The following is a 16,783-nucleotide window of genomic DNA, read 5'->3' as shown; positions in this document are numbered from 1 at the left end:
CTATATAAAGTTTAACAATATTTTACTCATCAATACAATGTATGTCTCAGTACTAAACTTTTCTAGTATTTGAATACCTGAAGATTTTGACCCAAAGAATAGTGGGAAATATTTACGAATGCGGGTAGAATACCCTGGGTTTTGGAAACTAAGTTCCTCTGCTAAACACCAGAACAATCCTCATCTTATCCATACCATTACAGAATTGCATGAATGTTTTAGAACAAATCCATCTTTTTTTTAAAGTATATGCTAGTTATTAGACAAATCAAATATCCAGGACGCAGTGTTCAGTCACAAATATTATTTTATTTCAGTGTAAACGTCCTTTTTCGTAGAAAAACCAAATCATCGACAGTATAAAAGTAGCTGCCTGGTTTTGTCTAATGCACTAATAGCAAGTTTGATTTCGTATTTTGAAGATGATTTCAGAAAAAACAGAATTAAAACTTTCGTAGCCTTAAACACTTCTTCCATCCTAGAACAAGTTTCAAAACACAACTAAAGGGGTGAATCGGCCAACAGAGACAACAAATCACAGATTGTATCTAAAAGCAAGTTGTCCAGCAAATGGTTAAAGCACTAACACAAACAAGCTAAAACAGTTAAAGAAAGCATTGTCTAGCAAACCATTTACACACTACCACCTCAGTTCTAAAACTATTGAAGAAATAATACTAGCCTAATGTGATGAATTCACAATAAACACATCCTAGTTTCAGTACAGGGTAACATGCAAAGGAGGAGGCACAAGGCTTAATCCTTTACGGTTTTGTTGATCAAGGACTTGTGAATGTGAGGAATGACACCACCACCAGCAATGGTCCCTTTGATAAGGGTATCCAGCTCCTCATCTCCCCTGATAGCCAGTTGCAAATGCCTTGGTGTTATCCTCTTCACCTTAAGATCCTTACTTGCATTCCCAGCCAGTTCAAGAACCTCAGCAGTCAGATACTCAAGAATTGAGGCCAAGTATACTGCAGCAGTTGCCCCAACACGTCCATTGGCCTGGACCCTTTGTTTCAGCTGTCTATGGATACGACCCACAGGAAACTATATTTCCAAACACATAAAAGAGTTACAAAAATATATAAAAACACATATGGGTACACACGCTTAGTATGAAAAAATTGCATTTTCAACTAATCAAATGTCATAATAAGTATGATTTTTAGATCTGTTAATGTACAAACTTTAAAACTTTAACAACACTTCAGATAAATCTAACCCTGACACTTTATGTATGTGTATGAACGAGTGAACATGAACGGATAGATTATTCACTCAAAAACAAAACCTATACAGTCATACAAAGGACAAATACCTAGCAACTAAAGCAACAAATCCATGGTCTGACATAAACAAAAGTACATATATTTTGAATGTATATACATATATGGTGCGTAAACCTTTTGTATAAAATCTTCCATAAGCATGGTCATACTTAATAGTTAAACTGCATGTGGGTGAATCGGAAAATTTCACATCTATCAACCCTACCCAGTGTTCTTTAACGCAAAAAACAAAAGTAAACAAAGAGGGAAGAAACAGAGTGACGAAGGTTTCAAAATTGAAAATAGAGAAAGTAAAAGACTTTAAATAACAAAGAGAACAAGGAAAAGGGGGGAAAACCTGGATTCCTGCACGAGATGAGCGAGAAATAGGTCGCTTCTTGTCTTTGTCTTTGTCCTTGTTGGCTGCCGTGGTTTTCGCTGCAAGAAGCCCCTTCCCTCCTTTTCCCGCCATTGTTTTTACCTACACATCTCAAAGTTAAAATGGAAGAAACAAGCAGAAGAAAGAAAACAAAGAATGCATGTGACGAGAATATTCGTAGCACAGAGAGAGATACCTGTGGGTGAGAGAGAAGAGAGAGAGTTGAAGGTGAAGGCGAAGGTGAAGGAGGAGAAAACACAATCTGAGGAATAGATCCAACTCTGCAGAGTGGGGTCGTATTCTTTATGGGTGGGTAAACGGGCTCGGGTCCTCGGCATATCCGTTTGGCCCGCGGATGTTATGTTTTAAAATCATGTTAAAACAATAGGTAAAAATTAAGCCCATTTGTCATATCCACAGGATCCAATTTTAAAACGTGTGTAAGACCGTAGTAAAATTAATTCCACGGGTTAACGGGTTTAATCCGTGGGTTCTCGGATTTAACCACGAGTTCGGGTAAAACTTACCTAAACCTAACCCTAAAAGAAACTTGCGTTGATTCGCGCTTCTCTTCTTTTTTTCTTTTTTGCTCTTTCTTTTTATTGTTCACCATCCATCTTCTGTTCCCGGCACCTCGTCCTTCCTCTCGCGCCATGCCGCCACCTCGACTAGTTCAGGCTTCCGCCGCCACCGTGACAAGTGGAGGTTGGCCCTCCGTTTCCTTTTCTCGCATCTAATCGTTGAATTTCTTTTTTTGGGTTATTCATTGAGCTGCTTTGGTTACTAAATCATTTTGATTTGATATTATAATAAAGTTGGTATTGAAATTTTTATTTAATTCTGATTTTATTTGGTGACCGATCTATGTCAGCTTTGATTGTGGACTCTTTTGAGACTCTATTAGCCGAAAATATTGAACTCTAATGTTATAAATCTATGCATATTTTAGTTTATTAATTTTAGCTTCAAACATGTAAGGAAAAAATACTTTTTTTCTAGTATTATACGTATAAAATTTTAATTTTAATAAATATTTTTCATATTATTATTTGATTCAAGGACTAGTTCGTTTATTCACGGATTTTTTAGAATTGGAAACGGGTTTGGAAATTAATCCATTTATTCGAACATGAATCTTTTAATCAAATTAACAGGTTGGATCTATTCACAGGCTTTCATTCACAATGTTTAATTAAAAATTATTGGCTTAATTAGACTTTTCATCCTCTACTTTATATCCGAGGTTCATTTTGGTCCTCTTTTTTTTTCGGGGTTCAATTTAGTCTCTTAGTTTGTGTAGGAGGTTCAATTCAGTCCTGTGTGTTAACAGCGTTAAAAAAATTAACGGCAGAGTGATTTGATGTGATACTGTGGCAATTTTACATGACGTGTCACGTAGGGAAATCAGCTTATGTGGACAGTTCAGAAAGAGAAATTAAAGTCAGTGGTAAATTGAAGAAGCGAAATTAGGGTTCGTGGAAGAGGCGAAAATCTGGTGCGAAGAGGAAAGTTATATATATATTCGAGGAAGAATTTGGGGATTAGTATTGAACAAATTAGGGTTCGAGGAGGAAGCGAAAATCATTGAATCAATGTATTAGGGTTCGCGGTCTCCTTCGGTGCGACAAAGGTTCGTCGCTGTGTTCGTAGTGGGACGAAATCGAAGGTAAGTTTTCTGGTTTTTTTATGGATTGAATGTCCTGTTTTACTTATATAGTATTGTCTTTGTCGGCGTTGGTATTATTTTTTGTGTTATTCTGTCTGTGTGTGTTTGTAATGGTGTGTGACTTGTGGTCCCGTTGCTTTGTGGTGGTCCCGTTTGTTTGTGGTTAGTGGGTTGTGGTCCCGTTTTAACTTTTTTGGGGTATGGGATGTAATATGTATTGTATATGTGGGCATTGGTTGTGCGTCGAGTAACTTGGAATATGTATTTTTTATAGGTTTGGGATGTGTGACGATAGATTTGAGGTGGTGGTCCACCATGGGGGATACTTTGAAAGGAATGAAGGTAGGTGGAGTTATAGTAATGGGTTAACGTCCACGTTGGCGTGTGACCCAGATAGGTGGAGCTTTTTTGAAATAATGGGAATACTTAGGGAAATGGGTTATGTAAACATTAAAGATTTGTGGTATAATGTTAGTAGCTCAGAGGTATTGGAGAACAACTTGAAAATTTTGAATGATGACATGGGTGCAATGCAAATGGTTAGAATTGCTAGAAGGAATGGGCAGGTTCATATGTATGTTAATCACTCAATTTGTGAAGCTGAGGTTGTGGACAATTTTTTGGAATACTTTCTTGAAGAGGTGGTTGCAGAAATAGGAACTACAAATGTTGAGGTCCAGGCTGAGGTGGATGGGCACAGTGGTTGTGGCGATGGAGATCACATTAATCCTGTGCAGGATAATAATGTTGTCCATGAAGCTGAAATGCAACAGGATATGGAATATGAATTGGAAGATGACGCAGATAGTCACCATAACATTAGGGTGGAGCCACAAACTGAATTTGAGGAAACTGGAGTTGATGTAGTAGTTGAAGGTGATGAAACTGGAGCTGATGGACTAGGTGTAGATAAGGAAACTGGAGTTTGTGCAGAAGGTGATGAAGTTGGAGATGATGGAGTAGGTGTAGATAAGGAAACTGGAGTTGGTGCAGAAGGTGAAGAAGCTGGAGGTGATGGAGTAGGTGTAGATAAGGAGACTGGAGTTTGTGCAGAAAGTGATGAAATACCCCCTAGGTAACTTTACTCAACTATGCTGAAACTAATTGTGAAGCATTAATGATTTCTGTGTGGCACTTCTACAGGTATTGGTCAAAGTCAAGGTTCATCCCCAGACCTTTGTGTGACACACTCGTCAATAACATGAGCGAGGCATTCAACAGCGTAATTGTACAAGCAAGGAGCAAGCCAATAGTGTCCATGATGGAGGAAATACGTCTTTATATGATGCAAAGATGGGCTGAGAATCGATCAAAGGCAAAATCATTCAAAAACTCAATATGTCCAAGAATCAAGACAAGATTGGACATTGAAACAAAAAATTCCACGAATTGGATTCCCAGGTACATTTAATTTGTTGCACACTCATTTTGATTTAGCCACCATTGCCTCATTTCTGATTTAAACCTGTATTGAATTGTCATACACAGCTGGTCAGCAAATCAGATTTTTGAGGTTAGGCACAAATCATTTACTGGGGAGAAATTTGTGGTGAACATAGACAGCAAGCACTGCACCTGCAGGAAGTGGAGTCTAACAGGGATACCTTGTTGTCATGCAGTGGCTGCAATTAAGTTTCTGAACTTAAGTGAAGAAGATTTTCTCCCTCATTGGTTCAGAATCTCAACCTATGAAGAGACCTACAATTCCATCATATACCCTTGTAATGGGCAGCAAATATGGACTGAAACAGAATTTCCAGATGTATTGCCCCCTCCTAAACGAATTCTACCTGGAAGACCCAAAAAGAAAAGAAGACTTGAAGCTTGGGAGATGAACAAGAATGGGAAGCAGATTACAAAACATGGCATGACTAAAAAATGTAGCATATGCAAAGAAGTTGGTCATAATCGAAAAAGTTGTCCCCAACAACCTCAACCAGCACCACCAACTCAGCCAACACCATCAACTCAGCCAACACCATCAACTGAAACAGCACCACCAATTGCAACAGCAGTAGGAAGTCAGCCAACACCACCAACTGAACCAACACCACCAACTCAGCCACCACCACCAACACCTATGACTCAACCAACTCAGTCATCACAACAGCCACCACCAACACTTATGACTCAACCAACTCAGTCATCACAACAGCCACCACCAACACTTATGACTGAACCAACTCAGTCATCACAGCAGCCACCACCAACACCTATGACTCAACCTACTGAGTCATCACAGCAGCCACCACAGTCATCACAGCAGCCACCACAGTCATCACAGCACCCACACCCATGCCACCTTCCAATTCCTCGTCCAACCATACCCAATAGAAGGCAGAAACTGTAGCATAGGAGACGACGTGTGTGGAAGCCATGAGGATTACTTATGCTTTTTTTTATGCTGCACGATTTGTTTTGGAGCTTTGATGTATTATGCAGCTTTTACATTTCTAAGTCAAGAATATTATGCAGCTTTTAGATTTCTAAGACAAGTATGTTTTGTCCACTTTTAATTTACATGTTTTACATTGTAAGTTCAAAAGTCCAAAACACTATTGGATGTCTTTTGTGCTGTAACAGCAAGTACAATGATGTGTTTCTATAATATTGGCTTATGATTGAAAAATTGTCGTTATTGAATTGTCGTTATTGAATGTTTGTAATGCTTGTAAGTAGGATACCAAACTCAGATTTCTTTAACAGCAATTTTTCATTAATTAACTAAGTCATACAACAATTGAGCTTTCCAATTACATATTTCAACACAGTAAAAAGAAAAACACTAACTGATACCCCCAATACACAAACTGATACACCCAATACAGATTTCAACACCACCGAATACAGATTTAATCACACACTTTTCATCAATCGTGACAACACAATGATGTTCACTACAACTAATAAACCCACTATCCCTAGTAAAACATTAACAAACATTAACCCCAAAATTGTTTTCCACCATTTTTAGTAGTTCGAGCTGTTCGTAACACGGCAACTTCTCCACAGTTGCATATGGGCGCTCCACCGTGAGACAAAACACCACCACCATGATTAGATAACCTTGGATTTTGCGTACCCCACGAGTTACAGGAGCAAGATGAAGAAGAATGGCCCCTAGACATCACTCGCAATTAGGGCAGATGCTTGCCAAATGAAGCTGAACTTCAGCACGACGAAGAAGACAACTAAATTAGGGCAAATGAACACTTCTATCTCCATAAATAACCTTCTTTGCCACCTCATTACACCACATTGATGACAAGGTTCTCAGAACTTGCCACGTCCCTGTTCCAAACAGACACAATGGCACTATTCTGACGCCGTTTAAGTAAAACTAACGGAAGGGGCCATTTTAAACTGTTTTAACAAATTGGGGGACTAAATTGAACCCCGAAAAAAAAAGAGGACCAAAATGAACCTCGCATATAAAGTAGAGGACGAAAAGTCTAATTAAGCCAAAATTATTATATCTAATGGTTTTTTATTATATTAAACACCAATACAATGGTTTTAGGCCGTGTATGGTAAATATCATCACTTTGTAGAGCTTCTATAAATATATGTTTGACACATTTTTTTAAAGGAATTCAAAATAATATGAGTGGAAATGTTCACTTTAATTGTATTTAGTGAAAGATATTCGTTGATTTTAACTGTTTTTCTTAGTTTTTCATACTTACTGTTTACGTAAGTTGTTGTTTAAAGATGTGAAAATTCAAATTATAGTTCATTATTTTAATACAGAGTAATTATTTTTAGTATATTTAATCCTTGTTACTTCCATTTCTTAATCGTTTAAACAAGTTTAGTCTTATTCTATACTAATTTACTTCAACTTATTCAACAACATTTTAAATAGAAACGAATGTCCGTCACTAATGAAAATGAAAATGAAATTTAAATACTCACTTTCTTGGATAACTATAGCATCATTATATACAGAAACATATGTGATAGTTTAAGCTTAAATAAGTTTTAGGTTCTTTTTAAATTGGTAGTTTTATCCATTTAAAGGGTTACCTGAACCCAATTTAAATTAACCAAAACAAAAAGAGATTTGTAGACAGCACATATTTGTTTTGTTTGTTTTGACTAATTATATGTATTGTTTGTCGACTGTGTTTAGATTTTTCTGTATACCCTTTATCAAGTTGATCTATTTCTCTTGTTTATACGGCTAATGATCGAAAGATTTTTCAGTTAAAAATCTTTGGGCAACTTATCCGTAAGATTTTCCTTATGTCTTCTATTTTTTATGTTCCTCTCATATTCTTGCATGTTGGAAGAAATTATATTCCATTTCTTATTACTTATTTAGTTGTTTTCATACATCATTTCTTGTAACTTCTGTTTTCCACGAAATGGACCTATATTGTATTTTTGGAGGAAAAATTTCAACAGATTTTTTTGAAGACTAAAAGATTGTTTTTGTGTAGAGGATTAATATCTGTAAATTTGTTTTGAAGAACTAAAAAAAACAATTATATTAAATTGAAGAACCAACATCTAACAAAAAATCTCACAGTGCGGTGTCATTTTGAGGTAGGGATGTGAATTGGGTGATCTCTTTGCTCTGACAAAAACGGCAGTGCGCATTATTAATCACGACGCCTTCAATAAGCTGATTATGCCCCGGGTAGAGGTACTAGATTGCTACCTTGTAAGCTGAAACGGTTTTGAATTTGATGATGATAATTTGTTTTATGTTAATTTTCTGCAGTTTGATGTATTCATGCTTGTAAGAAAATATGACTTTTCCTCTTGTTTTGCACATGAATTGGTGTTTTCTTACGATGTTGTCGGAAAGAGGGAAGAATGCAAGTTGTGCGAGCTATGGCCACTAGCACATATAACATGTACATTCATGAAGGTGTTTCAACGAAGTTGAATCCTGCCCGGTGCTGGATTGATATCACATTGGCGAAAATGGCTTTTCAATCACTCTTTTCCAAGTACGAAACCTTACCCTCTTTCTTTTGCACCCTTCTCCAAGACAAGCTCAACTACCACCACTTTCACTCTTTCCCAACCCCACAAGTCTCAGCGCCATTATTGCCAAAACTTGTAAATGAGATATCCCATCTACTAAGTCACCACCGGTCCCCTCACCATGCTCTAGAACATAAACTCAATCCACTTTCACCCCAAATATCCACTAAATTGGTGGAATAGGTCTTGAAGAGGAGCAAGAATCTTAGCTTATCAGCCCAGAGATTCTTTCTTTGGGCTAAATCAATTCCAGGTTTTCAGATCAGTGATCTGAGGTTCCACATTTTGGTGGAAATCTTGGGAAGTTTCAAACAGTTTGCCATACTCTGGGATTTTCTCATAGAAGTGAGAGACTCTAGTTCATATTATATGATATCAACAGTTAGATTTTCTGGCTCGTTTTCAAGGCATATAGCCGGGCTAATTTACCAGATGGTGCTATTCGGTCTTTTAATAGAATGTATGAGTTTGGAATTTTGCCAACTGTTCATGATTTAAATAAGCTCTTGTACTCTGTATGCAAAAGGAAACATCTCAAGCAAGCTGAACAATTGTTTGACAAAGTTAAGAATTGTTTCTCGTTATCTGCTAAAACTTAAAGCTTTTTGATAAGTGGGTTAAAGCCCACAAGATGTTTGTAGCAATGATTGAACAAGTATGTCCGGTGGATTTGCTAGCATATTGTAGTCTGTCAGGCGCTCTTTGCAAAGGTGATTGTGTGGAAGAAGCTAAAAAGAGTTTTACAAGATATGTTGTTGAAAAGAGTTGAGTCAGATGCTTTTATTACTCGATATTCATTCACTCATATAGCGAAGCAAACGATGAGCAATCAGCTTTCTGGGTTTTTGATAGAATGAGAAGGTACAAACTTTTGCCTAAGGTTGATGTTTAGAATGGAGAAAAGATTACTGTCTTGATCGCCATACATGTGACACTGATCAGGATAGGAAGGTTTGATTAAGTAACTGATGTTTGGGAGAACATAGTGGGCAAATATTTTCATCCATCATATGAAAATATTTGTATGAAATAGACATGGAGAGTATATGGTGAAAGATGAAGGTGTACGTAGCTGATCAAATGGAAGGGGAACAAACATCCATTAAGAGTTATGATTGAAGAAAAGTATTACTCTAACGTGAGATATGCGTCATCCTCAACTCTCTCCTCCAAGGTTTTTATTTCTTTCTTCTTTGCTTGAATTTTATTTTTTTTTTCATTGCATTCTAACTCTGAATTCACGATTGATCCTTGTTATCTTTTTATATGTGGCCTTGTTTGTTCTTTATTAATGTAGGCAGGAATGAAAGGGCACGGTTGATTTCAACTATAAGCCATTTTTGTCCTAAAAATAAATAACACTAAACGAAGGTTAGTCATATTGGGTTTCTTAGTACAATGAGGTTACCACGTATGCATTTGTTGTCTTGATTTGTACCTTAGGCAATGGAAACATTTTGCTTGAGTTTTGGATTGTGAATCTGTGAGTGGTTGCAGTTGCATATTCTTGTTACCATGTATTGCACTCGGGAGAATGGAAATGACGAAATGCAGTGGTTCCAAATCATGCTTTCATAGATTTATATTTTGTTATAAATTTATATAATTTCATCTTTCAATTCTTTCCTCGTGTGTACGTACGGGGTACAAGTATTCACATTAATAAGCTCATAAAAATTAAATTCAAAGAAATTGAGTATTAACAAAACAAACAAAAATTAATTCAAAAATATTAATATATCAAATTGTTCAATTTCAAAAAATAAAGAAAAGCTCAACCATGCTAAAAATAAATCACAAAAGTAAAATAAGAATGTTCGAATTGAGAATGACAAGAAAACGAATATTCCATGTCAATTTGTGTTATTTCTAAGAATATTTATTAAGTTTTATAGCTTTATTAAATATTTATAGTTGAATTTGCTTATCCAATATAACTATTTAAACATGACTATTAGAAGTTGAATTTAAACTGATAAAATCATTTTAACGTATCTCTCTCTCTTTATAAGAACGCCATGGATCCCACTAAATTCATAAATGTGTACGTAGTTCAAAATATTATTAACACTCAAGTACAATGTAAACTTGTAATTCCCTCTAAATCAATAATTTCATGAAAAACTTAATCAAGCTAATTTCCCTTAATTTGACTTTTCTTAGTCTCGAAGCAACTATGATTTCGATGGAGATAAAGTAAAAACACCCAAAAGTATTTATCACTTCAAAAGTCAAACCTTTAACACCAAACATTATCGAATATGTAACATCTCCTTTTTTTTAGCTACATTATATAGGTATTCATTTATTAAGCATTTCATATATATATATATATATATATATATATATAAATAAAAATAAAACACTTCTAAGAAATTATTATTACAATAGTAATTTCTCTATATTACTCTTTAGCCTATCATTAAATATCATTTTTTTTCCCTTGCAATATATTATCATCATTGTTGAAAAAACAATATAAACAAAACAATGGGGTAAGATAGTAGTTATCAAAAAGGATCATTCATTTATCAATATTTGTATATAATTCACACATTTTCACGTCTTATCTATTCATTAAATTGATATCAATTATCAATTAAAATCAATTTCACAAATTTTAAACATTTGGAGTCAAATGTTTTCATGTTTCAATCCAACTAACTATCTCTCGTATCATCAACTATTATCAACTATTGATATCACATCATCACAAATACTTGATTTTGTTTTTATAAAACTTGATCATTGAATTAGACTTAAAGATTTTACATTTATCATATTATCTTCACTCATATAGAACCACATGTTAGGAAATTAAGTCATTATCATATTATAGGAAAATTTTCTTATGACATACACATTTGTTTTTCACACTACAAAGTAAGTTATAAGAATCTTCTTCGACTCTCCCCACATAATATCTTCCTCAAGACGAGTCAAATATTAATAAAGTCAAAATAATCTCTTTTTAAAATCTTCATTCACTACACAACTAACAATCTCTCAACATATTCTTTTCTCTTAGAAATGGTTACGTTTACATCATACCATATATCACATATGAAATTAAATTATTATACATTTCACATTACATCATCTTAATCAAAACTCATTATATAACATCAATCATGCATACTTCATCTCAATTTAAATGTTAATAAATCATAATTAATTTTTCAATTGCATTATTATAATATTCAATATAATATATTACTCAAATATTACAAAATAGAGAAAGATAAATCAATTTTAGCATGTAAAAACTTATTTCTTTAAGTTCAATCAACACCTGACATGTCTATTGAATTAAGCACATAATGAAATTTGTTTAGCCAAAATTTCATTCCCTCAATAATAAAAGGTGTCGGCACAACAAGTGAATTTTTGCTCTCCTAGCAAAAATTCTACTCTCTCATCTCCCACTGAATGACTATCGACAAATTTTATGAAAGCATTTTTGTTGAGCAAGAATATACTTACCTAAAAACTAGTGTTGTCTAAGATCTCGATCTTTTCATAGAATTAATTTTGTTCAACGAGAAATTAGCTCGCTCAACCAAAAATACTTGGAGTCTTATTTAAAGGCTCGTCCAACGAGTAATACTTTTTTAATTCTTTGGATTTTAAAATTTTTTATTTTTTTTCTCAACAAGAGGATGACTCATCCAATGAATGTGCATAATTTAGACAAATCAATTATTCAAATTGGTTCAATTTGACTTTTTTTTCTTAATTTCTTGTACCAAAATGGATATATCTAGTTCAAATAACATCAAACTCAACCAAATTGACCAAAATTAGAATATCAAAGATACTCAACCTATCACACTCAAGTCAAACCATAATCACATTAAATCACATGCATATGACTTACATACAATTCAACTAAGAGTTTCAAAAGTTACCATACATGTACTCAAAAAATGCATATCATTAATATGAACATACTTTAACGGTTTTAGATAAATAAAAATTCATCTTGAGACAAATTGAATCACATATAAACAATATTTCATATGCATACAAAGTTTCTAAAAACTAACTCAAGAAAAGAAATAAGGATGAACTTACTTTGATTAAGATTTTAATTAGATAGAAATTTAACCAGATAAAATAAATCATTAAAAATTTAAAAAAAAAATCAGAAAACAATAATGTTAAAGAGATTTTTGTTCTTTTAAAATGAAACTTGTATAATCAATTTTTATATTTATAAATATTTCATCTTAATAATAATATATGTAAACGTCACATATAACAAATCACTTTGATTTGTAACCATCTTTTAGATCTTACAATATAAATATAAAGTCAAAATTACACCAATATTAACTGTTTTTCGCAAACAAATCATACATATACGATCTAGTAGAAGAAAATAATTTTTTTAGGAAGAAGATAATAATAATCTAACACCAGACTCCTTATTGTTCATTGCCTTCTCCTAAAGATAGACTTTTAATTCATTCCACACGGAATAGAAAAGCGGAGGAAGGAGCCTTTCTTGTTACCTTCTCCTATACTATTCTCACACTCACTTTATACTCAATTTCTCTATTACAGCCCCAAACAAATCATTTAAGCTCATATAAATAATTAATCTTTTCTATTAAAACCTAAATTTCATGTCTTAATTACATGAGATCATAAATATAGATTAAATTAAACCATCATTTTTTGAACTTATTTTTACACACTAAAATTAATAAAGAAAATCACAAGTTTTAATACATTTTCTTAACACACTCTTTTCTGAGTTAAATGATTAATTTTAGAAAATAAAAGAAAAGTGGTAAGTAAAATATAACAATATAGATGACGCAAGAGATGGGGCATGGCACGATGTCCCATCAAGCATCAGATAAACTAGGGCATAGGGAAGTATATTCATGGGCCACACCATAACCATGTTAGCAGGTAGCAGTTGGGTTCCTTCCCGACATGATCACCATCAGTATGAGGTCCACACCATCGCATGGACCATCATCATCTTTCCTTTTTCTTCATTCATGGACCACCATTTATTACCTTCTCCTCTACCCGATAACCTCATCATAAAAAAACAAAACTTTTATCTTTCATTAATTAATTATAAATACCACCATTTTTATTTTTTAAATTACAAGCTAAAAAAAGTGTATCTAAATTATTAGTTGTCTCAACTATTATACATTTTAATTTGTCAACAAATTAAATAAAGCTCATACCATCCTTATCATTCATTTTGTCATTGTCCCCAACGATTTCCCTCTACTTTTCTATTTTACGATAATCATTGTCTGGAAATTTCCCCTTTCCTTCTGTTATAATAAAAGACACTTACCCGTGTTTCATAGAGAGAGAAAGAACAACCGTTGTAAATAATTTGATTAAGCTTTTTCGCTAATTAATTATGCGTGCTTCACATATAATGACGACTTGCGTGATTTTCCTTCGCAACAAACAATCCAACGGCTCAAAACTAGAATGTGATTCGTGGCGTCATTTAGAAGGACATGTCAACGTCGTGTTCAAACAAGGACCACTTTCTTGCCTCTAATTTTTTTTTTTTCCCTAAAAAAACGTAACCGCACTCTTCCAAAATAGCCCTCTAAACTTTTGGAGTTTAGTCATTTTTTTCCTTTTTACATTTACACATTCATTTCGAAACCACATTCTTCTCTTTTCTGGTGACTCCTTTCAACTTTTTCATGAATATGTTCATTAACAGTCCTAGCTTTAAAGTTATTATTTATGCTACACAGATCTAGATAATTCTTTTACTTTCTTTCTAAAATATATTTAAGACCTAATTAAGCTAGAAATTATTTTAGGTTGAGATTGGTAGCGCTATCTTGTTGATCTTGAAAGAAAAACTGAGGCTAAACATATTTATGTTGCACGTACCAAACACTGTTCAAGATCATTGAATGTAAATGAGAAGAGTATTAAGTGATATCATAAATGAAAAGGGTTTTGAATTTGCACCATGGCGATGCCGCCGTCGAACCCGGTTCAGACCTCGACACGCACCGCACTCCGCCATAACAGTTATCGCATTTTGCCACGTAGGATTCCACGTGGCATTTCCCTCCCAGCTCATCGCAGTTTTGTCTAACTTCCCTTTAAATACTCTTCTGCTTTCTCCTCCCTTCTTTATCCTCTCCTCTCGCCGTCTCCTGCACGAAACCTATAACTTCACGCAACCACACACATACTTTCCCCAAACCTAACCTCCTCGCCGGCGACACACTAGTCGGAAAATTCAACCGCCGTACAAATGCGGAGGCTCCGGCGGTCGCTGGTAATCTTGGGATCCAATTGACATTGTCCTACCGCTTGTATGGAAACTCTAACCGTATCTGTAGCAGTACAAATACGATTGCAAACCCTAAGCAAAAGCGACTTTACTTAGCATAGTTTTCAAGTTATTCCATGCTTCGTCTCGTAAGCCCGAGGCAGATTATCGCTATATAATAATAATAATAATAATAATAATAATAATAATAATAGGAGGGGGAAAGGGGAGAAAATCGAAGATACTTGTTCTGATTTCAGCGTCTACAGTTTTGCCAGAACATTTAGTTTTTTTTTTTTTTAATTTTACTTTTTCCTTTTTCTGACTTTCTTCGTCTCCAAATTTTAAAACCGAAGGCGGAGAATCGAGAAAGCTGGTTTCGCAGAACTGCAGAGGGTTCATTACTCTTTACACAGTTCTGTCTTCTCAGTTCTCAGTTCTGACTCCGACTGAAAATTAAGCTCAGGAATCGGAAATGGAAAAGACGAACAAGTGAGAGAGAGAGAGCGAGATCGTGATGCCTTTTCCGATGAAAATTCAACCAATCGATTCTCAGGTCCCTTCCGAAGGGCCTCGGCTTGAGCTGGCCAAGCCGGTTGTGAAGTCGCGCTTGAAGCGGCTCCTTGAGCGTCAATTCTCCGGCGTTCTGAGAAATTCAGCGCCAGAAAAGATCTCCGGTGGTGAGGAACTGCAAAACGGCTCCAGTGATTTCGAGCCGAGTTCGGCTTGTTTGGCGAAAATGGTGCAGAATTTCATAGAGGAGAGTCACGAGAAGCATTCCGTGTCACACCGCAACCGCTGTAACTGCTTCAATAGCAACTACGACGATAGCTCTGACGAGGAATCAAACTCGCTCGGCGGTTACGGCGACTCGAATTACTCTTCCACCGAGGCGTGCGAAACTCTCAAGGTAAACTGTTGTTCTAGCCGGTTGTGTTAGGAAATGAAAGCATTCCAGAATAATGAAACGCCATTTTTTCTGTTTTGGACAGGGTTTGGTAGCGTGCTCTAGCGTGCACGAGAGGGATTTGCTGGCGGACACTGCGAAGATAGTTGATAAGAATAAGATCTGCAAGCGTAAGGACACCTTCTGCAGAAAAATTGTCACTGACGGATTGCTAGCCCTCGGATACGATGTGTCAATTTGCAAATCTCGCTGGGAAAAATCTCCCTCTTATCCCGCGGGTACTTTCTTTTTCTAATTCTGGAATTGGTAAATTTAGATTATCAGAGTTTAATTGTGCGGAAATTAAGATTATCATAAAATTTTGTTATCCTTTGGGATTTAATTTGATTGATGTATATGATTTGGTGCAGGGGAATATGAATACATAGATGTGAGGATGGGGAAAGATAGGGTTCTAATTGATATTGACTTTAGGTCAGAATTCGAGATTGCTCGATCCACCAAGTCCTACAAGACTATTCTGCAGAACCTTCCTTACATATTCGTTGGCACATGCGATCGGTTGCAGAGCATCGTGACCATAGTGTCGGAGGCAGCAAAGCAGAGTCTGAAGAAGAAGGGAATGCACGTGCCACCATGGAGAAGAGCTGAATATGTGAAAGCCAAGTGGCTCTCCCCTTACACCCGAACCACTTCCTTCAAAGACGAGAAGAAGGAAGAACAACAGCTTTTGAAAGAAAAATTACTCACGGCTGAAGTAGAAACTTCCGGCAAAGAAAACGCCACTGTGATCGAATGGAAGCCCCCGGAGCTGAAGCCTAAAGGTTCGCATTCTGGTGTGAAGATCGTGACTGGTTTGGCAGGGGTTTTTGATGAGGATAACCCATAAAATTTTGTTTTTTTTTTTTTCGGCTTTTTCTTTTCTCTTTAATTTGCCTAAGTGAGGGTTAAAATCTTTATGACTATAACTGTAACTGTGTTTCTATCCCCTTCTGTGTTTTTTCTTACGTAAGGGATGGATTTTACTAATATCAATGAATAAAATAAAGTTAGCAGTGATACATTAAGCTGAACTTTCTCTCGTCCATGTTTCGTACTGATTCTCCATTATTTAATTTCTGAGTTTGGTGGCAAGTTGTTTGATTCTGTTAGTTTAGGCTTGAATTCTGGTTTGTTTTCTTTCCTTCAAGAAGAAAAAATGTTAGTTGATGAAGAAGTTTTTGTTGGTACAGTTTTAGGTGCCTTTACGAAGAGATAAAAATAATGGAATCATACCTTACCT

At 35.3% G+C, this 16,783-nt stretch overlaps 3 protein-coding genes across 4 annotated transcripts; 2 read left to right on the top strand and 1 right to left on the bottom strand.

Annotated features, from left to right (window-relative positions):
- Positions 1 to 526: 526 nt before the first annotated feature.
- LOC114191079 (histone H2A variant 1) lies at positions 527 to 2,056 on the bottom strand. The gene is made up of 3 exons (XM_028080243.2): positions 1,850 to 2,056; positions 1,633 to 1,755; positions 527 to 1,053 (listed from the first exon to the last, which is right to left on the bottom strand). The coding sequence occupies exons 2-3, from the start codon at positions 1,744 to 1,746 to the stop codon at positions 757 to 759; spliced, it is 411 nt and encodes a 136-aa protein (XP_027936044.1). The 5' UTR covers positions 1,747 to 1,755; positions 1,850 to 2,056; the 3' UTR covers positions 527 to 756.
- A 66-nt stretch (positions 2,057 to 2,122) lies between these two features.
- LOC114191077 (uncharacterized) lies at positions 2,123 to 5,955 on the top strand. 2 transcript variants are annotated; one of them, XM_028080241.2, is made up of 5 exons: positions 2,123 to 2,358; positions 3,062 to 3,319; positions 3,594 to 4,394; positions 4,463 to 4,720; positions 4,808 to 5,955. In XM_028080241.2, exons 3-5 carry the CDS (start codon positions 3,601 to 3,603, stop codon positions 5,667 to 5,669), a joined length of 1,914 nt encoding a protein of 637 aa, XP_027936042.2. In that variant the 5' UTR covers positions 2,123 to 2,358; positions 3,062 to 3,319; positions 3,594 to 3,600; the 3' UTR covers positions 5,670 to 5,955. The 2 variants fall into 2 exon arrangements, with proteins under 2 accessions (XP_027936042.2, XP_027936040.2); XM_028080239.2 differs by having other exon boundaries at positions 3,053 to 3,319.
- An 8,494-nt stretch (positions 5,956 to 14,449) lies between these two features.
- Positions 14,450 to 16,574, top strand: LOC114192725 (uncharacterized). Its single transcript, XM_028082521.2, has 4 exons — positions 14,450 to 14,600; positions 14,951 to 15,504; positions 15,587 to 15,779; positions 15,912 to 16,574. Exons 2-4 carry the CDS (start codon positions 15,112 to 15,114, stop codon positions 16,388 to 16,390), a joined length of 1,065 nt encoding a protein of 354 aa, XP_027938322.1. The 5' UTR covers positions 14,450 to 14,600; positions 14,951 to 15,111; the 3' UTR covers positions 16,391 to 16,574.
- The last annotated feature ends 209 nt before the right edge of the window (positions 16,575 to 16,783 follow it).

This window comes from Vigna unguiculata, chromosome 7, assembly GCF_037176805.1.
Source record: "Vigna unguiculata cultivar grain cowpea cultivar isolate G323 ecotype 2 chromosome 7, ASM3717680v1, whole genome shotgun sequence".
Classification (NCBI taxonomy): Eukaryota; Viridiplantae; Streptophyta; class Magnoliopsida; order Fabales; family Fabaceae; genus Vigna; species Vigna unguiculata.
This window is presented reverse-complemented; position numbering and strand designations above follow the sequence as displayed.